The sequence below is a fragment of the Terrapene carolina genome, unplaced genomic scaffold (assembly GCF_002925995.2).
Source record: "Terrapene carolina triunguis isolate 2854851 unplaced genomic scaffold, T_m_triunguis-2.0 Scaffold247, whole genome shotgun sequence".
NCBI classification, from domain to species: domain Eukaryota; kingdom Metazoa; phylum Chordata; order Testudines; family Emydidae; genus Terrapene; species Terrapene triunguis.
Window position 1 is genome coordinate 8,081,913 of NW_020664598.1, and position 22,663 is coordinate 8,104,575.

Consider the following 22,663-nt stretch of genomic DNA (forward strand, 5'->3'; position numbering starts at 1 on the left):
GTAAGATTATACTGGCTAGCTTCTATCATCCAACCTGGGAAATTAGTTGAGGTGCTGAGTTTGCATACATATGAAAAAGAATACTGTCCTGCAATTGGAATGTGTATAACAATATTTTGGACAATGTGCAAAGGAGAAATAGAATTCAGTTCAATTGCTATAGCATTACAAAGCCAACATAGGCAGCAGCTGTAAAAAATGTACGTCACTAATAGACAAAGGGGTGCGTGTGAGAGAATAAAATCCATTAATTGTAAGGCACTCAAGCCCAGATCCTCAAAAGGTATTTGGGCTCCTAACTTCTGTTGATTTCAATGGAAGTTAAGAGCCTAAATGCCTTTGAGGATCTGGGCCCCAGATACTACAGTAATGGACGGCTATGACTAACTCTATACGGGTGACAATATAGCTATGTTCACATCCTACACATCTACAAAATGTATTACAAGGCATGTCTTGTAAAGTATCATTTCAAAATTCATAATTTGCTAGTCAGTATAATCCTGATAAAGTATGCGTAGCAACATTGTATGTAATGTTATAAGATTTGCCTGTATGATGTTATTAACACATGTTCCAAACTCCACAGCCCTGCCCAAACTGAGGCTGGTAGACTGGTCTGTCCTAAACAAAGGAATGTGGGCTTTGCCTTATTTTGTATTTAAGCAGTAAACAGTCATCCAGCAGGAAGGGAAGCAAAGAAAGCTCAAATAGGTGAGAAAAACCCAGCAGGGAACATCCTTCCACATAGACTCTGTCTCCTAGTGACCAGCTGGAAATGTTTTTCAAGAGAGGGACAAACTATAAAAAGGAGGGACAAATGCCCCAAGGCCCCACTCTCTCTCCCTGCCCATTCCATTCAGTGCATCTGAAGCAAAAAAAGGAAGCATTTGTTGGACTCTAGAGTGCGGCGTGGGGTCCTGACCTACAGGGTTTGGTCAATATAATGGCTGAAAGCATGTGGTGAATCTGTGCTTGAATCTGTTGTAGTTTGTGAAGTTAGGTATTACTAAACATCTTATGTTTATTTTTCTTATAACTATTTCTGACTTATGCCTCATTACTCATACTCGCTTAAAATCTTTGTAGTTAATAAAACTTTTTACAATTTTATCTAATCCAGTATGTTTAAATTGAAGTGTCTGAATAACTGAGATAATAAGATGGCATATTATTCCCTTTAAAGAATAACAGATTTAAGATACTACATAATATCTAGGAGTGGGCTGGGCAGTACAGGACATATTTCTGGGGAGAAACCTGGGACTGGGGGTGTGTTAGGGTCACCCTGCAGTATAACCAAGACCGGTGAGAGCCAGTGTGTAACCCAAGTGTCGCTTGCAGGCTGCAGTTACACACAGACACATTGGGTGGGCCTTGCATGCTGGAAGGCTGGCTGTGAGTGACCCTGGTAGAAGCTACTTCAGCAAGGCATTGTAAGGCACCCAAGCTTGCAGGGCAGGAGTGATACAGCTCCTCATTAGTCTGGATTGCACCCTGGTATGTCACAATACATAATTAGAAAACAGATTAGAGTCAGAAAGTGCTATTTTAAGCCACCTCTACAATTGCACTTAAAACTGCTCTTCGATTTGATTAAAATATGATACATTCCTGAAGGACTCCTTGAAAAGAGAAAAGTTACAGAAGAGTCATTTTGCAATAATGTATCAAAATAACTGACTGCATTACATTTAAATTGAGAAGCAGCTTGCATGAATGACTTCTCTCCAAAGTTTTACTACAAACAGACTTTTAATGCATACAAAAAAAAACAACAACGCAAATGCACACCACAAAAATTCATTTGTACTTCATCTAATAAAGCTACTGCTACATAACTGTCTATTTTCAAGAAGCAAAATTCAGACCAGAGGTAAACATTTGAACCATGAGCATGCAAGAGACAGAAGTTAGAGGAAACATGTACATCCAAAGCACTATTAAAATATATCCTAATTGTAATGTTTAAGTGATCTCCAACCTATACCATGCTATAAAATGCCCTTTAAAAAAAAGTCACATTAATGCAAACAAACTATTGTGTCCTTGTTTCTAGTGGGAAGTTACAGTGACAATTTCCCAGATAGTTTAGAAACCTCTGGTCTAAAACATACTGCAACTGATCTCACCACAGTAAATTTTTCGGTTTTACACTAGAAAGTTTAGAAAGATAAATTGCTATGATAAGAAAGTTACAATACAATTTTTTGTACATGTTAAAAATAAAATCTTTTTTTTAGGCCCAAAGCACAAATTTAGAATAGTTGGATTTCCCAAGATTAGGGAATTACTAACAGAACTTCCCTTTTCAGCTTTTGGGATATATTCTTCTCTTGATACATGTGAACTATGTACTGAAGTCCCATATTCATGAAGACAAGAATGTACCACTTCCCCGGTACACTTGTTACACTGTAACAGCTCCTTTCAATTTTGAGCTTCACAAACTAACACCTGTACTCATCTATTTGGTGCAATATTTTTAACAAGGCATAAAGAGGAAATGGGGTAAGAAGTCATTGAGAACTGTTGCAATTTGAGACTTTTTAGCCTCCCTCCACCCCCACATGTACATAGATAGAACTTCAGTAGTAACTTTTGACATGAGTCCAGAAGAGTGTGCACTTAATACATGAGTCTGCTGTTGCTTAGTCCCACATGGAAACCTTCCAAAAAGAAAGTTAAAAATAATGCCTGCTTTGTTTTTCCTGGGATGCCAGTCTCAGTTTGAGAAACTCTTGTCTAAGAAGTATGTTTCCCCTGCTAAACAAAACAAAACAAAAAAACCTAATTCTGTAAAAAGGAGGTTGGACTATAAACCAACCCAAAGTGCTTCTAATGCCCAGCCATTTTAGATCTTCATGAGAGATACACTAGTTGTACTGTATATTTATATATTGTGTGTGGCACATTAATCCCATATGGGCAAAGTTTATTTTTTAAATAAAAATATACTGTATATAAAACACTAGGAAGATATCTGGAAACTTGTACCAGCCAAAGTTTACATGTTTTGACATTTAAAAATAGGATTAATTCACTATTTAACAGTCAAATACTATAATTATACATTTTGAGTATATTTGATTAACTCTGATCAAGATGGGAACATTTTACACTGAATATTTCAGCACTCATATCCAATAATGTGAGATATGCAAAATAATTGGTCTATATTGTGTAGACTTTTAGAAGTTTATTCCCATATCAAAGGTTCAATCCAACAGTCTCTGCAAGACCCCAGTTACCCAATAGGCCTGCCCCAAAGCCCATTCATGACAGTGGGAATCTTTCTATGGTCTCCAGTGGCTTTAGATCAGGCCAGCTTCCAGGATGCAGTATTGGCCTAATGCATGTGGAATTAATAGCTTTTGGCTTAAATTTTCAAAAATGGTTAGTGACTGGTTTTGGATGCTGAACTTGACCCAAAAAATTGAAATATCCAGTTAGTAAACAAAATCACCACTCACGTTCAAAATTTAGGCCCCAATCCAGTAAGATATTTAAATACATGCTTAACTTTAAGCAAAAATTGTTCCATTGAAGTCAATAAGGCTACTCTCATGCTTAAATGCTTTCAAGATCAAAGGCTTAAAGTCCCAATTCAGAGGTGCCTAAGCACCTCTGAAGATCGAAGTTGCAACTGCTACATGTATAAAAAGCAGATTAGGCCTCCAAATGTTTAATTAAAGGAAAATATGACCTCTTTTAGATAACTTTTAGAACCATTTGTTTGTGTAAGGAAATTGAAGTCAGCACCCAAGTTAGTTTTCCATGAATAAAAGAATTGTTAGACTTATCTTTTATTGCTGGATTACATTTGACAAATTCTGAAATGTTTCTATTTTGCAAGACGTATTCACGCTATAACTGGTACACTTAATACCATTTATAGTAATGTGGCATGCGCTAGTGAAAGATAGGCCAAATTATGATCCCAATAACTATATCATCAGGATTTGACCTAATTTGATTCTTTACTTTGTTACAAGTCCAATTACACTATATTTTCCTCTTTAAGTCTTTCAAGAAGTGATTCATATTCAGTTATGTAGTGTCACCAATAAAGCACTGTAAGTAAAGTACATTTGAACTAAAATTTCATCATTTTATGTCATTGCACCAGTATACATAATGTATTTAGTGCGTTTTTTTTTAATAAGAGTGCTAAGAGTTCCATTGATTAAATTGTAATAGTAGCAAAACCAAGAGGTACTTCTCCATATTTACATTAAGTCAAAAATGCTTGCTTGGGAAGAAGACACTTATAATGATCAGGTACAATGAGTGTTAAAATCCATTAAACAGATTAAGTTCATGAAAATATATATATTAATTAGTTTCATTCCAATGAATTTTGGAAGCTTTACCTGTACACACTTTATAGGGTCTATTCTCCTTTGAATACACCTCTGTCTGTCCCTGTCTCAGCAACAGTCATTGAACTAAATTATGCACATTGAGGGAACAGAATTCACAATATCTTTATAATAAATACTGTGAAGGGAAAAGGGCTGGATGCATAACCAGATCATTCTTTTCCCTCAATTAGTAGAAGCATCAGTTCCTGTTTTTCCCATTGGTGCCTCACTAAAAAGCAGTTTTCGAAGAATATTTGCATAGAATGGTCCATACACTTGTTTATTAAAATTCACAATGCTTGCATACTGAGATCCAATAGACTCTATCTCTGCCTGAATCACAGCAAGGCCTCCTGGAATCGTAGGCATACATTTCTGAATGGTTGGAAGAGTAAGCAGGCTTTTCATATATAGCTGGATTCGCTTATCTGAAACAGAGAAGATAACTGAGTTCATGATAGAACAGACCATATAAATGTAAATCCAAAGTGTCAAGCCACAGTTGCCTTAGAAATACTTCACACATTGGCACATGGAAGAAACAAAATAAGCAGAAACACAGCTTGAATGCTACCTTTCCCTATCTTCCTCCCTTCAGTTTTAATTTAGAACAAAGTCACGTTTTTCCCATTGTAGAGGGACAACCTTCAGACTGAGCAATAGGATTTATGTTGTGAAATAGATGCACAGCTATAATGAAGATGGAGTTAAACCCCAAGTTGTGGGAGGTAGATCCTCCACTGGTGCACACAATCCGCAATTAGGTATTAATTAAATTCCCCTCTGAAATCCTGGCACTTCTAGGTTCACAGAGAACATCCCAGAATCACTGAGAGCATTCTGCTCATATTTCTGGACTCTTTCTAACTTTGTTGTCCCCCCGACCCAATCTTTCAGAAGACTGTCTTGATATAAACAATAGAAGCAGCACAGGTTTGCACACTTTATGACCCAATATTTACTGTAAGAAAGTTACTTTCATTTTAACTTTTTCACAATAAAAAGTCAATCTAACTTTAATTTTTACAGTATGGATGGGCAATTAGCCTTCATTAAAAAAAATTGCATACATGCATACAACCAGAGAACCACACAAATTATACTAACCAATCAGGGAGCTCATGGGATTATCTTCTTCAACAATGCTACAGATCTGACCCACTAGGCTGTTTTGAATTTCCATATTTAGAGTGGGAAATCCTCTCTCAGACAGGGACCTGTTCACTTCACTGCAAATCTGAACACCTATAGTATTCAGAGCCTCTTTCAAATCAAATTTTCTGAAAAGAAAAAAGTTTGAGCATTTAACTCTAACAGTTCTTGTAACATCAGTTGCATAGCTATTCCCCCATTTTCTTTTTTCTTTTTAAATTAGTCATCTCCAATAAAAATGAGAGAGCCAGGTGGATTTTTGCAAACTTTGTCAGCTTTTCCAGATATGAGACACAAATCTTCCACCCCAGGATAAGAGTAGATCCCATTGGCAGGGATGTGAGGGAGGAGGAAGAGAAAGGACTGCTCATATGATTAAATTCTGTTGGTGTCAATGAGACTAATACATGTGCTTAAAGTTAAACATGCACTTAAATACCGTGGTCCCAGTCCAGGAAAATACTTAAGTACACTTAGCTGAACCTGGGTCTACAGTTCAAATTGCCCAAGTAATGACTGACAGAGTTGTTGCAACCAAACAGCTGTTTGGTGGCACACGTGAACCAAGTTTCTATTCTTAATGCCAGTCCATATAGGGCAGTGTCCACAACACACACAAACAAAATCACCATCACCACAATTTGTAGCACTAGTGGCAATTGCAGCAGAGGAGCCAGGAACTGAATGAATAACGTGAAAGACTGAAGCAATTGGCAGAGCAACATGATGAAGCTTGCACTGCCACTGTCTGGCTGACCTGAATGGTGCATAATTGGAGAAATGTCAACACTATACACTGAATTTGGTGTCAGATTTTCAGTACAAAAGTTTAAATTGTAAAAAAGAATTAAACTATATGCATGCATTAGGCCAGCAGTTCTCAAACTGTGGGTCAGGGCACCAAAGAGGGTCATGACCAGTGTTCCCTCTAATTTTTTAGGTCCATGTGCAGAATGAATTTTGTTATGTGTACCAATATGGAGGTGATGTGTGGGGGGGGTGGGGCCGAGGGGTTCAGAGTGTGGGAGGGGGCTCAGGGCTGGGGCAGAGGGTTGGTGTGTGGGGGATGAGGGCTCTGCGATGGGGCAGAGGGGTTTGGGGTGTAGGAGGGGGCTCAGGGCTGGGGCAGAGGGTTGTGGGGCGGGTTCTGGGTAAGGCCAAGGATGAGGGGTTTGTGGTACAGGCTGCCACGGGGCTGCAGCGGGGGCGGGGGGGGAAGAGAGAGAGAGCGCACTCCCCCCATCCCTCTCTCACTGCAGCAGCTCAGGGCCAGGTGAGAAGCCCCTCTCTCCAGCCGCAGCACTTCCGGTGGGCCTGGGATGGGCTGGGCCAGGCCAGGGGAGGGGCTCCTCTCCCCGGCAGCTCTGGCAGACCTGGGCTGGGCCTGGGGAGGGGCTCCTCTCTCCAGCCGCAGCACTTCCGGTGGGCCTGGGCTGGGCCAGACCGGGCCAGGCGAGGGGCTCCTCTGCCCAGCAGCTCCGGTGGGCCTGGGCTGGGTGCCTTGCCGCACAACTTACACGGAACTTAGGTCACAACCACATTTTAATGAGGTCGCCAGGGCTGGCTTAGACTTGCTGGGGCTCAGAGCTGAAACCCAAGCCCCACTGCCTGGGACCGAAACCGAAGCCCAAGAGATTCAGCCCTGGTGGGGGCTGAAGCCCTTGGGCTTCGGTTTCAGCCCCCAGGGCCGGCTCCAGGTACCAGCCCACCAAGCTTGTGCTTTGGGCGGCACCTGGAGGGGGGCTGCGCGGCGCTCCGCCCTCCCCCCGGCGCCCTCCCCCCAGCCGCCGGGGGGAGAGCGGCGAGCCCCGGCCGGGGCTCCCCGCCCTCTCGCCGCCCTGCCCCCTGTGCTCTGGCCACCAGGGGGAGAGCGGAGACCCGGCCGGGGCTCACCACCCTGCCCCCAGTGCTCTGGCTGCCCTCCCCCCCGGCCGCCGGGGGGAGAGCGGAGCCCCCACCGGGGCTCCGGCCGCCCTCCCCCCCGCCCCCCGCGGCAAAAAAGCCAGAGCCAGCCCTGTTGGCCCCTACCCCATCCAGAGCAGTGGGGCTTGGGCTTTGGCTCTTCCATCCAGGGCAGTGGGAATCAGGCGGACTCAGGCTTTGGTCCCCTCTCCTGGGGTCATGTAGTAATTCTGGTTATCAGAAGCGGGGGTTGCAATGCAATGAAGTTTGCATTAGGCAACTGTTTTCACTAGTACACATGTAGGTTTAAGAGTGATTCATAATAAATGGATTATTACTATCGATTATATTCATATCAGTAACAAGGTACATAGGCTATACAGCATTTTAACTATTTCTGTAAAAAACACACCACCAGTAAAGTTTGTTAAAAGCCACCTGGCCTTTTTCTTTAAAGAGAAAAAAAAAAGTGAGAAAGAACTTACTCCTTGTTCATCCCTTCCAGCAGAACAGCTGAAATCCTTTTTAATTTGTCAGCAAAATCAGGTAAGCCCACAATAGTTGTGGCCACCATATTGCTAGTTATAAGAGATACACAGGCTATAATCCGTAACTCATTCAGCTTCTCTTTCAACTTCTGAAGACGAACTTCATCTGTTATTAACGTCTAGAATTAGAATAGCATTGATTACTGTAAGTGATACCGAGTTGAGACTTCAGCGAATTCCCTAACAAGTAATTCGAGGGGGACAGAGGAGAAGCTACTTTCATGCAACATTGCAGCAGAAAATTTCAGTACTCAAAAGTCAAGAAGTTCACAGTAATTATAGCCAACCCCTTGCATACGTAGTATTATACAGTTCCTTTTAAAATAAACCAAAAAAAATTACTTTTTAATAGATTAAAAAAAACCTTAATCAAGAAATAGAAAAATGTATGGCGAAGTCCTACCTCAACTCTTGCCCCTTTATAGAAAGTAAAGAGGGCCAGAGTGGCATTAGGAGCCCTAGAAGTCCTGAACACAGTCGAGGGAGGATTCCTTCAGTTTGTGAACTGCGGAAGACTGACCTAAGGTTGCCTTCAGACGCCTCCCTTGTGAGCCCAAGTGTGTGGTGGGGGTGGGGCTGCAGCTTGCTGCCCATAGGACAGTGCTAGGAGCTGGCCACCTAAGCCCCTGGAGCAGCCCAGGATCAGGATGATGCTAATCATTTTCAAACTAAATAAATTCACCCACACTGAGCAGAAGAACATATCCAATATATACAGAACTGGGTTTCAAAAAAGAAGACTTAATAGCTTCAGGGGGGTTGTGTCATTAAAAATTCAAAATATTTTGACCAGCTCCAAGTAGTAATAGTAACTAGTCATAAAACATCTGGGTAGATGGATAATTTAATGTTAGTAACAGGACACTTCGGTGGATTTTAAGGTGTATCTACTCTTTCAGCAGTTTGCAATGGAAAAATAACTTCTAGAGTAGTACAATGAGAATGTTCATCTAACTTCTTATATGGAGCCCTATCACTGTGACATCAAAGTGCCTCTCCAAAAATTAAGGCCCCGATCCTAAAAAATACTTAAGCACAGTTATCCTTAGGCATGTTTGAAGTCCCGTTTACTTCACTGGGACTACTCAGATGATTTAAATCCTTTGCTGGACTGGAGCCTATGTGTTCAGACATATTTCTCTTCCCTCCAGTCAAGAGAGGCTGGATTTCTCCCACACTCCTACCCCTTTTCTTAAAGATAGTTATAGTGCATTATTATGGGATGGCTAAGTCAAAGTAGTGGGTTGGCCATTTTCTCTGAAAATTCTGAGATTCTTAGCAGCATTCTGATCTCTTGCGGAGAATTCCAGGTTAACGGACCATTTATAGCCGAACTGTTATCTGTTGCATAGAGATTTCACCGTTACAGATGACAGTACCATTGTTGCAGTGGAATGTAGCGGTCACAAGAGATGGTGAGCAAACAGGCTGAGGTGGTCATTCAGGGAACTTGGGCCAATGCCATACAGGGGTAGAAGATGGGGACTAAAGCCTTGACTGTGACCCAGTATGGAACAGGGAGCCAGTCACAGAGAACAACACTGGGTTCATGTGCTCTTTGTAGCCTGCACTGATGAACAATTGGATGCAGTGTTCCACACTGACGTTTTGTTTTCAAAAACTTAAGTCTACAGTTTTCATTCATAGGAAGAGAATTAAGATAATCAAGCCTAAAGCCCACATATCCATCGAGTTCCATGGATAAGTACAAATCAGACAGGAACAGGAACAGTCTTCTTGCCAACCTTAGATGGAAGAGTTTTATGCAGCTCAAAAGCTTGTCTATCTCACCAACAGAAATTGGTCCAATAAAAGATATTTCCTCGTCTACCTTGTCTTTCAGATGGAAGAGGGCACATTTTACTAATCTGGGCATAAAGGCATTCAGAAGTTGTAAACAGTTCAGGTGAATATGAATGCTGCAAACTCTTCACAATCTAACAGTACACGTCCTTCAAAGTGAGGTTACTGATTTGGTAAATGCTCCTTTCTCCCCACCAGCATCACTTCAGTCTTCCTGGGTTTAACTGCTGCCAATCTGGTCTTCATTCATTGTTGTTCTCAGCCAAGTATTTAGATAGCTAGCAGATAGATTAAACACACCACTAATTGTACAGGTAACGGAGGTAGGCATCATTTTCTTACTGCTAGCATTTAAGTCATGCTGCTTTACCATTTTCCTCTAGTGGGTTCATACAGTTGAACAGAATTGATCCCTGGGGGACTCTCCAGATGGCAAAGCAGGTGCCAATCATGATTCCATATATGGCCCAAGGGGAATGACCAACGCTTATTAGCGGGAAACTGCTAATACTTGCTATTTCTGGCAGGACAGGAGGATTCCATGGTCAAATGTCTTAAATGCTACAGAGAAGTCCAGTAATATCAGAACGGATGCACTGCCTTTGTCCATGGCAAGGAGATCATTCATAATGTGAACTAATGATCTGCTGTCCTATTAATTCAACCTTGGAGAAGATTCTCTAGCCATTAACATTAGTTTGCTCTTATCACAGTTAAGGTAACTAGTAAGGCTATTGCTATGTAGGAGAGAGCACGCACACAAGTGCATACACACACACAGTATCATCAGCACTATGACATTGTAATGCAGAGAACAACCAACCAACCGATACTTACCAGGAAAGTGCTCCTTGATTATGGAGCATGCTACTATGAAACCAGGAAATTTGTGGAATTATTTGCCAAGAGAAGTCCTACAGGACAGTTCCACAACATCTAGTGTCATGAATAGCATAACTGCTGTACCAGTACTTCCATGCAGTGAGAATTAAGAGTAAATTTTGAGGCACTGGGATAATTTAAGAAGAGATGAGAATTCACTTACCTCTGGAATTGCTTTTTTCTGATAATCCCATTGTAACAGTTTCAAGTAGCCATTGTTTAGCACCAGAGTAGGACTGAGATTTGGTTTAGAGCTACCATCAGCACCAGGGGATGAAGAAGTTTCACAAGAAACAGACAACAATTCATCTTTTATTGATTCCTTTATCCACTCTGTTGTTAGATCCAGAGCACCTAAACAATAACAAGATTCCGTACAGGTTTATTGTATAACTTTCTATGCAAGTGTACAATATATTGACAAGTAAGATAGGTGAACAAGACAACTCCATTTCTGATCTCTAAATAGACTGCAGTGGATTTAAGTCTGCTCAAGTCAGTTTTTCCCCAAGCTTTTTTCACCTAGCCAACACTGGTGACCAGCTGAAGCTTCTGGGCAGGTTATAAAAACACCATAGCAGACTAGTTGCACTGGAGGCACAAGCAAGATTTAAATACAGTTATCTGAACCTTCGGCAAGTCTAGTGCATTAGCCATCAATGTCACCAGTTTCCCTTCCTCTTCCAAAATTTCTTAACAATGGTTTAACTGTATTATCTTTACACTGCAACAAGACTCACTTGTGCCTTCACAACATCTAAACTAAACTTTTATTTTCACTAGAGAATAGGTTTTGTTGTTCTACGCTTCATTATGGACTTAATCCTGCCTCTGCCTGCTACCAATTACATAGCATGCAATGGAACGTATTCTGGAAAAACCAACCACTGTGCATGTGCATATGAACAGTAGCAGATTTTCAGATGCACAAAGAGAGTGGTTCCATATATTGCAAGATAAAAACTGAGCCCTATGTATGCAGAACTGTTTTAATCAATCAGATATCAAAAGCTTTGATTGCAGGAACAAGTTCTTCACAAACTGTATCATTTTGGTGTGGTCTTATGCATTTACAACAGCAGCGACCAATAAAGTCAGCATTTCACAATTATTAGTTATCATATAAAAGGTATGATACGGTCACATTTGCCCCCAGGTGCCTTGCTCAACAGATACCTATAGTAACAGAGAGAAAGGTTGGCTTTAATGGTTTCCACTGTATCTGATTAACTGAAAACATCATAATACATACTTGGTGTTTCTTCAAGAATTTCTTGGAATTTTGTTCTTTCATAGTCCACCAAGTTACGCTGAAGCTGTGGTCTAATGTTTTGAATGGTATAATTAACCATGTCCATTTTCATGAGGTCCAGAACATGGAATATTTGTCTGAAAGCAAAGACAAAATTACAGTGCAACATCACAGAAGAAATTAAGTTGAAGTTTCAAGATGAACTCATATGCTCTTGAACAGCCTGATGTACACCTACATACTTGACTTGTCTTGTAGTCCTTCTTCCTTAGAGAACAGGCTCCAAGTACTGAAGAGAAAGTACTGGCACTGCAGTGACTTTCATGGTAGTTTATATACCAAAGCATTTTGGAGAGTTAAATAATGTATTGGGATATTTGGTGTAAGATACAAAAATTAGGGCAAAGATGTTGCATGATCAAGACATTAGTGCCACAGGCCAACAACAGAAAGGTTTTGAAGCAATATGGAGTCAATTAACACATCGCAGCCAAAGCAAACTGAAATTTAAAACATTCTAGCAACTCTGACTATGCCAAAACAAAACACCTCATTCCCTCCTACTCAACCACTTTGCTCCCTGTAGGTATGCCTAAGTGATAGCAAAAACATTTAAAATAGTTTCTTGCTTTATATTACAGAGCTAATACATTTGAGGCTCATGCAGATTTGTTAATCAAACTTTAATAGTGAAGTCTTTAATAAAGAGAATGGTACAGACAAAGAATTGAGCTTCACTTTCATATTCCAGATGGAGTGTACACTTTTCCCCCTGGACAGTTCTAAACAAGAACACTCACCTTTTAACTTGTAAGAATAAGTAAGTTTGATATGGAAGCATGTGTAAAACACATGGAACTGCATGATGTTTTTGTTTTGTTTTCTTTTTTGTTTATAAAAAGAGTGACACTTTTCAGGGTATGGCAACACTTTAACATACACCATAGAAAAAATATGCTTGTGAAAAACCCAAAACAATTAGAACTCTTAGGCCTGGTCTACACTAACCCCCCAAGTCGAAGTAAGGTACGCAACTTCAGCTACGTGAATAACGTAGCTGAAGTCGACATACCTTACTTCGAACTTACCGCGGTTCAGACGCGGTCCACACGCGGCAGGCAGGCTCCCCCGTCGACTCCGCGGTACTCCTCTCGTTGAGCTGGAGTACCGCAGTTGACGGCGAGCACTTCCTGGTTCGATTTATAGCGTCCAGACCAGACGCGATAAATCGAACCCAGAAGTTCGATTTCCAGCCGCCGAACTAGCGGCTAAGTATAGACCAGCCCTTAGATGAAGTACCACGCTACCCAACTCTACTGCTAATCTAACCCAACTTGAAAGTATTTAGACAGTTTCTTAGCTTAGCCCGCTATTCTAGTTTAATGTTAGTTTTGAGTTCCTTTTCTTCTCCACCCAAACACCTTGTCTGTCAAAAATTGGTATTTTCTAAACAAATAAAAGATATGAAAAGTAGCCAAACACCAACCTCAACAATTCTACAATATTGCCAGTTGCTTTTAACTGTTTTATATCGTCATCTCTTATTGGAGCACATAATTTCCCCATAGTGATGATGACATAGTTAGCTAGCCCAAGAACGTCAACAGCATCATGCTCAGCCTGCTGTCTTATAAGATCTGCATCCAGGACTTCACAGATTTGGTTTCGAATCCTGTTTGCTCCAGGAGTCAAAAAGGAAAGAAGAGTCTGAAGTGAAAAAAACAAAAACAAAAACACCACAAGACATTTCAATAAGTGCAGCAACACAAGACCAGCAAGCCCTTAATAACTGTGATGAAATGAAAGCAGCTTTTTGAAGAAGTCAAGGGTACACTTAGGGTTACCATATTTCAGCAAGCAAAAAAGAGGACGGGAGGAGCCCCACCCCAGTCCTGCCCTAGCCCCGCCCCAGTCCTGCCCCTTCCACTCCCTCCCACTTCCCGCCCCCCTCAGGACCCCCAACCCTCCCCCTGCTCCTTGTCCCCTGACTGCCCCCTCCTGGGACCCCTGCCCCTAACTGCCCCCCAGGACTCCACCCCCTACCTAAGCCTCCCTGCTCTTTGTTCCCTGACTGCCCCCTCCTGAGACCCTCCCCCCATCCTAACTGGCCCCCTAGGACCCTACCCCCTACCTGTCCCCTGACTGCCCCAACCCTTATCCACACCCCCACCCCCAGACAGACCCCCGGGACTCCCATGCCCCATCCAACCACTCCCCACCCCCTGACAGCCCCCCCCAGAACTCCCGAACCATCTAAACCCCTCTGCTCCCTGTCCCCTGACTGCTCCGATCCCTCTCCCCACCCCTGCCCCCTGACAGCCCCCCCGCTCCTTGTCCCCTGACTACCCCTCCTGGGACCCCTGCTCCTAACTGCCCTCCAGAACCCCACCCCCTACCTAAGCCTCCCTGTTCCTTGTCCCCTAACTGCCCCCTCCTGAGACCCCCCCCCACCCTAACTGCCCCCCCAGGATCCTACCCCCTACCTGTACCCTGACTGCCCAAAACCTTATCCACATCCCCACCCCCAGAAAGCCCCCCCGAACGCCCGACCCACCCCCCCGTCTCTTGACTGCCCCCTCCAGAACCTCCCTGCCCCTTCTCCGACCCCCTGGCGCCCTTACTCTGCCGCTCAGACCAGCGTGCTGGGGAGGAGGAGCAGGGGGAGGAGCTCCAGACTGCCGGTGCGAACAGCCGGCTGGTGATCTGTGAATGCAGGGAGGGAGGGAGTGCTCTCAGCTGCAGGGGAGAGGAGGGGGAAGTGGAGGAGGGGCTCTCTCTGGCTGTCGGAGCCCCATGTAAGTGGCACCATCCGGCCGGCTGCCCTGTTAGCAGTGCGTGCTCTGCGGGGGAGGGAGAAGTCCGGACATTTACAAATTCCCCCCGGACGCTATTTTTAACTCTAAAAGCCGGACATGTCCGGGGGAATCCGGACGAATGGTAACCCTAGTACACTGTAGAGCCTGACTGCAAATCCTGAAATTGCAAAGGCTATTTTATTTAGCAGCATGGGAAATGCAGCCAAAGGGAACAGAATACAGATACAGAAGCTGGTGAAGACAAGTTTACCGGCTTACTGGCTGAGACCTTTGCAACCTTTCAGAAACACCTTTAGGTCTTTACTAATAAGTTAATGAATTGGTACCAGGATTTCCAGTAATAAGGGAAGATCTTGATCCTATTTGGAAAGTTTATTTCTGACTTTGTATTCTAGGTATACTATAGTACTGTATCACATCCCCATCCTGCAACTCAGATGCAGAAGTATCCCACTGACTACAGTGGGGGTCCACCCACATGGAATCATTTGCAGGACTGGGGCCTAAGATGTCAACACAATACTGGAGGTGTGAAGGGGGGGGGGGGGGAAACTAACTTGCCTCCTTAATTTCTTCGAAGAGTTTGATAGCATGATAATATTCTGGAGGATCTTCATTCAGTTCTGACTCCAAATGATCCCAGAATGCCTTATGTACAATTTGTTTCACTCTACCCTCCAAACTGTGGGGAAATGAATTTGCACAAAAAGATTTAAAGAAGTAAACAGAGTTTAAAAACAAAAACAACCACCACACACAATCTTAAGACAGTCCAATGACTGGTGGAGAACCATCATCATATCTGCTAATTGGAAGATCTAGATCTGCAACCAGATCACCCTTGGACCCGGGGTTATCACCCCACAAAACTAAACAGAATTAAGAATTAAAATGAGAGGTTTCCCAAGAAAATCCTGGTACTGCAGAAAGTGGTGCTGGCAATTCAGTATTTGGGTATAAAAGACTTTTATCCCAACTCTGTATTAAACCAATTCCACTAGCTTGGTGCTATTGACTAATACGTTTTTGGAGAAGCATTTTTTGTCATATATATAAAAAGAACAACCCTAACTTGTTATCAACAATAATCCCATTGTATTTTTGTAAAAACTGGCTCACTAGCATGGCCAGATTCCATTTTAAATTATAATCTCTCGCCATTCCCACTGTAGTCTAAACTGGGTATGTAAATTATTCCTTTCTTCCTCCAACTTCCCAGGAGTGTTTTAGTATGCAGAGCAGCACGAGTACTGTGTTCATTACTGAGATGAGTATAGTTTATACACAGCATTTGAGCTACTGAGTACGCTGTATAGATAAAAGCCATACATACCATACACACGGCAGTACTACAACTTTATCCCCTGCCCCCCCCTCCTTCCCAGAGGTCTTAGATTGGCAAGAAACATTAAAGGTGGACTCCAAAAGTAGAGTGCATACCACATTGCTTACATATCTCCCCTTATAGATAAGGCAGAGCACCATATGCTCCAGGAGCAGGGCTGACGCTTCCATTTAGGCGACCTAGGCGGTTGCCTAGGGCGCCAGGATTTGGGGAGGCGGCGGGGGATCCTTCCGCGCTCCGGGTCTTAGGTGGCAATTCTGCAGCGGGTCCTTCACTCGCTCCGGGACCCGCCGCTGAAGTGCCCCGAAGACTGGGAGCACGGAAGGACCCCCCCGCTGCAGAATTACCGACGACGACCAGGAGTGTGGAAGGACCCCAGCCTAGGGCGCCAAAAACCCTGGCGCCACTCCTGTCCAGGAGAAGAAAATGTGTTAACCCTACCAAACTGCAGCACTTATGTCACAATGTTGCAGCCTTGACAGTTCCCCATTAAGTGTGGAACACCTTCGCAGGTTGTGTACCTTCAGACCAGTTTCCCTTGCATGCACACACATACCCCATATCAGTTTCTGCAAAATGTATAAAGACTAACTTACCTGTTCTGTGGGAGGTCTACGTGTTCCATGTGAAAGTTTTCATTTACAGCAATTTCGTGAGCTAGAGTCAAATTTGACAAGTTTCTTGCAGCAGCCATCAATTCATCAAATGTAACAGTTTTTGGAGGGCTTGTTGCTGTAATGAAGGAAAGGAAATGAGAGCCACAAGTCAGTTGTAGGTAAGTTCAATTTTAAAAGACGGATTGGACTGCAAAAACCAAACGTGGAAATAGTTATGATGATATTTTATTTCCTGTTAACTGGACACTAATTTATGAGAGGCTAGCTAGACTGGGAGTTCTTAGCATCTCCTTAAAATGATCTGGTAAAGGAATGTCTTCCCAGCTCATCTTTGGAAGGTAGAAGACTCTCATGGCATGTTTTGAAGAGCAGCAGTTTACTCTTGGCCAATGTACCCCTCTCACTTTAAACACAGGACCCAGAGTTTTGGACGGGCAGGTTTTACATAAGAGTCAAAATAAATAAGCATGCATACAGGCTGCATGTTATTACTGAGCAAACAGATGCATTTCTCTCCATAATCATTGTAACCACAGTCTAAACTCATTATTTTGAGATATGCAGCTTCTGCTCCATAGCATATGCCAGTGTCTTTGCCCCACTAATCATGTCTCTTTGGGCTGGTGCACACTAACTCCCCACTTCGAACTAAGATACGCAACTTCAGCTACGTTATTCATGTAGCTGAAGTCGAACTATCTTCGTTCGAACTTACCGCGGGTCCACATGCAGCAGGCAGGCTCCCCCGTCGACTCCGTGTACTCCTCTCGCGGAGCAGGAGTACTGGCGTCGACAGCGAGCACTTCCGGGATCGATTTATCGTGTCTAGACAAGATGCGATAAATCGATCCCAGAAGATCGATTGCTTACCGCCGGACCCAGAGGTAAGTATAGACGTACCCTTACTGAAGAGTTTATGTTGTGAAGGACATAACACACCCTTACTTGAAAGAAGGAGTATACAAAGTTTCTAAAATAAACTTCTGTAGTTTACTTTTCATATTTGGAAACTGTACTTTTGAGAAGAATGATATAGGACAGGGAACATACCAAATACAAACTTTCAGTTCCACTAACAAGTTTACTTTTAAACTAAGACAAATTTATACATACTAAAAAGATTTGTTAGCATCAGTGAAGTGCTCTACAATTAAGTGTATTTTATGTACAGTGGTATTTATTCTCATAAGTCATTCAAAATAACTTGCTTCTTCACATGTCTATTTTGTGTTTTGACTTCTTACTGTTCAGTGAAAACAAGTCACAACACTATTGATTTGATTTCATAATTCTGAAGTTTAAAGGCTAAATAGATGCATCTTGTCCTTTGTATATGAAGCAACATTTGGTGGATGGACAGAATGGTACTATTTTATAACCTATAAACCAAAGCCAGAATAACCCAAGACAAGAATGCCCTGCCAGGCAAACTTTGGTTACTCTTTTAGAAGGAAGTAGTAACAACTGTTGCATGTATATTAAGGATCTGCTTGTGCTTCATGGTGGCAGACTGTACCACTTGGAGCTGTGGTGATCCAAACAAGAAGCTGTGCCTTTCTCCTAACACTCTGAAGTACCAATTATAAATCCCAAGTCTCACTACATGCGTATACACAAACACAGCCTATATATCTATTGTACAAGTTAAATCTCCTTACAAGCTGGGGAGCTGGGTTTGCTTGAAGAGTCACTAGTAAAACTCTGCCTTGAATATTCAGAGTCACTGGAAGAAGCTGTGCTTTCAGATAGCCTTGAAGAATCAAAATCACTGTTCTGGTCATCATTGAGGGGCATTTTGAATCACTTCACTTAGTACAGTACACAGAACCTGGAAAGAAATAATTTTACATGATCAACATTTTCCAGAACTTCATATTTTCCAAAGACTTCTTTACAAAAGCAGCAATATTTCAATAATTACGGTTATGAGCATTGAATATTACATTGCAAAATAGGGATAAATGCTTGCCTATTTTATAAGGGTGTTATGAAGTTTAGTGGTTTTGTGAAGTTAACTGCTTAATTTGTAACTTGTATAGGATTGTACAAATCCTAAGAATTAAACTTTCAATTCTGCAAGAAGTTAAATGAATATTAAAGATGAATGTCAGCAGCATCAACCTCTAATCTACTCTTTACGCAGAAGGTATTGTGCTGTCAGGAGCATCAGAAGCAGAGCTCTCAAACTCTTTAAAGGTACTCCTTAAAGCACTACCCTTCTGATGAATTTAGGTGCCGAGTAGCATTCTGAAGGCACCTTAGTTTCTGCACTTGGTCTGCACTTTCTCCCACAAAGTTACTGCAGTTACAGGGGCAGGAGCTATGTTTAAGGGGAGAGAGGGGACTAATACATCTTGTCAAAGATATTCAGTTTCTTCATGGATCTTGAAATGTGAAAGGACTCCCCTAAAAGGAGCAAGCCACAGAATAGGACTAATAATTGTGTTGAATTGGAAAGGTTTTCTCCAGAGATGAGATGAGGAAAAAACAAAAAACAAACAAAATAAACAATGAAGTTACTATTAATAAAAACCTAATGTTACATTTATGGTATATGGCAACTCACAGGGCTCTCACACTTCACAAAACTGTATGTATGAAATCGCATCCCACAACAGAGAAATTAAGTCACGTCTGGGAAGGAGCAGGACAGTTGCGTAGCTTCACTATGCAATGTTTTGCAGACTTAGGACAGGAAGTAAATACATTAATTAAAATTGGAGGTGGAATTTAAACAGATAGTCCATGTGGACTCCAAAATGGAGTTTGCGCAGGACACCAAGACTGGCACAGCTAATCTTGCATAAAGTGCTTGATGCCCACAGTTAGACACTTCTAATACAAGAGGCTACCTAGCACCATTTTGTCTCAGAAGAAAGTGAGATCTACTGAATCAGCAACACCAACTTCATCAGTAGTTCTTTGCAAACAGTTAAGTTCATTACTTAGTGCTTAAGAAAGCTAATGGACTCGATTTATACCTAAGCAGTTACAGCAGTGTCAGTGCAAGCTTCCTTGCTATTTTAACTCTTAGTCTGAAGAGGCCATGTCTAGGGGCTAGAGGGCAATTTGTTTTCTATGCCTATTCAACCCACCGTCTCACCAATGAGAATACCAAACACCAGAGTCAGATTGCTGGAGTTTTTAATGTGGGTACCTATCCACTGCTTAACTTGTTTTTTGGGCACCAGCTCATTCACACATCAGAAAGAACAGCTGACAACATTGTGCAGTAGCTTTGTGGAACTATGGTAGGATTCTTCTTTCAGTTAGAGGGCTCATGGGTTCAAGACCTGGGAAGTCTCTTGTGGACCTTTTAGTTGTGGGCTTGATACATGACTTACTGTCCTGTGTTATGCAGGAGGCCAGACTAGATGATCAGAGTGGGCTCTTCTGGACTTGAAATCTACAATAGTGACCTACTAAAACTACTAACTAGGAAAGAATTGAAACAAGTAACCTATGGTAGAAATGAAGGGCTTCAGATTCCTTGATCAATGTTATTCAGCCCCATCCCTCAAAAGAGAGAGCATAACAGAGCAAATATGATTATACTTAAAGGATCTGCAGGGTACCTATTTTTTCCATCTGATGACAGCAGGAGTATGTCATTGTTGGGAGCAGCAACACATCATATTTCAGGGCCTAAAGCACATGTGGAGAGGCATGCACACAGCTAGCTTCCAAAATATTGAATATCTGAGCTTACATTATAAGTTATTCTACCCAGAATCATGACTTTTTAAAAAGTCACAACATCTATAGAGAATAGAAATATACAATAAACACAGGATTTATCGTTGATATCTAGGGCTCAACAGACTGATGATGTAGAGGCTCTGTCTTTACAACTAATGAATTATGGTTGGTATTCTGAAGTTGTTGCTATGGAAATTGCTGTATCGCGAATACCTCTCTGTGTATCCAACATCACAGACAGAACCTGAAGCAGGTACATACCAGACAGAGGACAACAGGGAGTACATAGTTTTAATGACTGTGCTTTGACTATACAATAATTATGCTATGAAAGATCCCCAAGCTGGGAAACCAGTTTGGCCAAGCTGGTCTGTAGGTGGGCAGGAGAACTGGAAAGCTACCAAAGCAAAAGGATTCACAGGAAGTTTGAGCAGGAAAGGATAAGAGGACAGACCAGCCACGGTCAGAGTAGGCAAGCTGGGGAAGAAAGCACCACATTTCAGAACACAAATCATGCACTGCTACAGAAGGATATTGGATGGCTCCAAAGGACTGACCCTAGCCCAATGAACGTTACAGAGTGGTGAGGAAACTGAAGCATGGAAATGAATGTAGGGTTTATTATTTTTGTATAAATGCGAGTTAGCTCTTTAATAGCAAGAGGTGTGTTATAAACCTGTACCTGTTACATCTTATCACTTGCCAGAAGCTGGGACTGGCCAACAGGGGATGGATCACTCGGTAATTACCTTGTTCTGTTTATTCCCTCTGATGCATCTGGCACCAGCCACTGTCAGAAGACAGGATACTGGACTAGGTGAACCATTCTTTTATCCCTGTGTAGACAAATCCACAGGAACATAAGATTCGCAGCATGGCTGGCGCTGGCCCAGGTTAGCCGACTTGGACTCATGGGTCTAAAAATTGCTGTGTAGACAATTGGGCTCAGGCTGGAACTCAAGCTCTGGGACCTTCCACCCTCACAGGATCCCAGAGCTTGGGCTCCAGCCTGAATGTCTACACAATGATTTTTCAGCCCCAGAGCCCGAGCCCTGCGAGCCTGAGTCAGCTGACTTGAGCAAGCCACAGGTTTTTTTATCCTTGTGTAGACATTACCTCTTCAAGGGGCACATAGGGTAACCAGAAGGCTCACTCCTTCACATAGAGTTCTGGAAAAGGTGGTATTTAAGCTACTGAGGTGGTGGGGGAGGAAGTCTGAGGGGCCAGTACTAGTTCCAGGAACTCAACAGTGGGCCACATGCTCTGAGCTCCCAGAAGTGGGTGCCAGATAGATCTGCACCCCAAACTGTCGGCAGCAACTGGATTCTGTTCAGACTGGAGGCTTAAAACACACAGGATCTAGCAGCTCTGTTCCCTCACAGCAGTCTGGTGACTGGCTATGAGGAGGTGCTTGACTAGACCTCTGACACATGGCATTATATTACATGCTTTAAAAAAAAGTTCTTCCTCACAATGTATAATATTCACTACAAGCGTTAACTCTCAACTGTGAGTGTATTGAGCTGTCGTGAATAGGTGCCTTGCAAACCTGAAGATTGAGGATGCCTGTCCCCCCCAAAAAAGACTGAACAGATTGTGAGGAAAGCTTGCAATGTCACTACATGCTTCACCATTGAGCTGGAAGGTCCACATTCATGGGGTGAGCAGTGAATCCACTTTCTATGCCCATTTAATCCTTTGACTCTGCTGATATTAACAGCCAAGGGTCTTGAATATGTTATTTAGTGATGCACACACCTGTGTACCACCATGTGACTCAAGACTAACACCTGTTCCTGTAGCAGAGGCATGTGTGTGCATGAAACAGAGGAAACCTATTCATTTTTCTGATGTAGTTATTCACAAGCTTTTAATTATAAACTCCAGCAGCCCAACACAAGATGACACAGGGCAAGAGTATCAAGTCTTTGCTGGCAAAGGTCGTATTTCTTAGAGAAGTTCTCAGGGGTGTTGGGGGAATGCAGTCTGCACAGATCTTAATATTGTGGATCTGGACATTACTGGCATATTGTCACTGTAACAGATGCACCAAACAATAAGCATCCCCCCCCCCTGTATTTTCTGTGGTATAACAAGCAGAAAATTGGAAAATAAAATTTATTTACTTTTTTTTTTTTTTTTTTTAAAAGCTCATCCAACAGCTACCAGGTGAAGGAGAAAGAGACCCCTTATAAGTACAAACTGCCCAGGTGAGGGCTTCACATTTTCTAAATGTATGATATATATACACCCTGCATCCATAAACATTAGTGGACATTCTTG

The 22,663-nt window shown here is 42.5% G+C and overlaps 1 protein-coding gene across 1 annotated transcript; it reads right to left on the reverse strand.

Annotated features, from left to right (window-relative positions):
- Window positions 1-1,772: 1,772 nt before the first annotated feature.
- Window positions 1,773-21,082, reverse strand: TCP11L2 (t-complex 11 like 2). The gene is made up of 10 exons (XM_026657557.2): window positions 21,063-21,082; window positions 18,340-18,509; window positions 16,661-16,796; window positions 15,281-15,401; window positions 13,390-13,610; window positions 11,904-12,040; window positions 10,815-11,005; window positions 7,904-8,085; window positions 5,472-5,644; window positions 1,773-4,792 (listed from the first exon to the last, which is right to left on the reverse strand). The coding sequence occupies exons 2-10, from the start codon at window positions 18,473-18,475 to the stop codon at window positions 4,548-4,550; spliced, it is 1,542 nt and encodes a 513-aa protein (XP_026513342.1). The 5' UTR covers window positions 18,476-18,509; window positions 21,063-21,082; the 3' UTR covers window positions 1,773-4,547.
- Window positions 21,083-22,663: the final 1,581 nt, after the last annotated feature.

Coding starts and splice junctions, on each gene's coding strand:
- TCP11L2 (XM_026657557.2), bottom strand. CDS start 18,475: ATGCCCCTCAATGATGACCAGAACAGTGATTTTGATTCTTCAAGGCTA. Junction 12,041..13,389: donor AATATTGTAGAATTGTTGAG/GTTGGTGTTTGG, acceptor CTTTGCTTTCAG/ACAAATATTCCATGTTCTGG. Junction 5,645..7,903: donor CTGGAAGGGATGAACAAGGA/GTAAGTTCTTTC, acceptor TTTTCTTTTCAG/AAAATTTGATTTGAAAGAGG.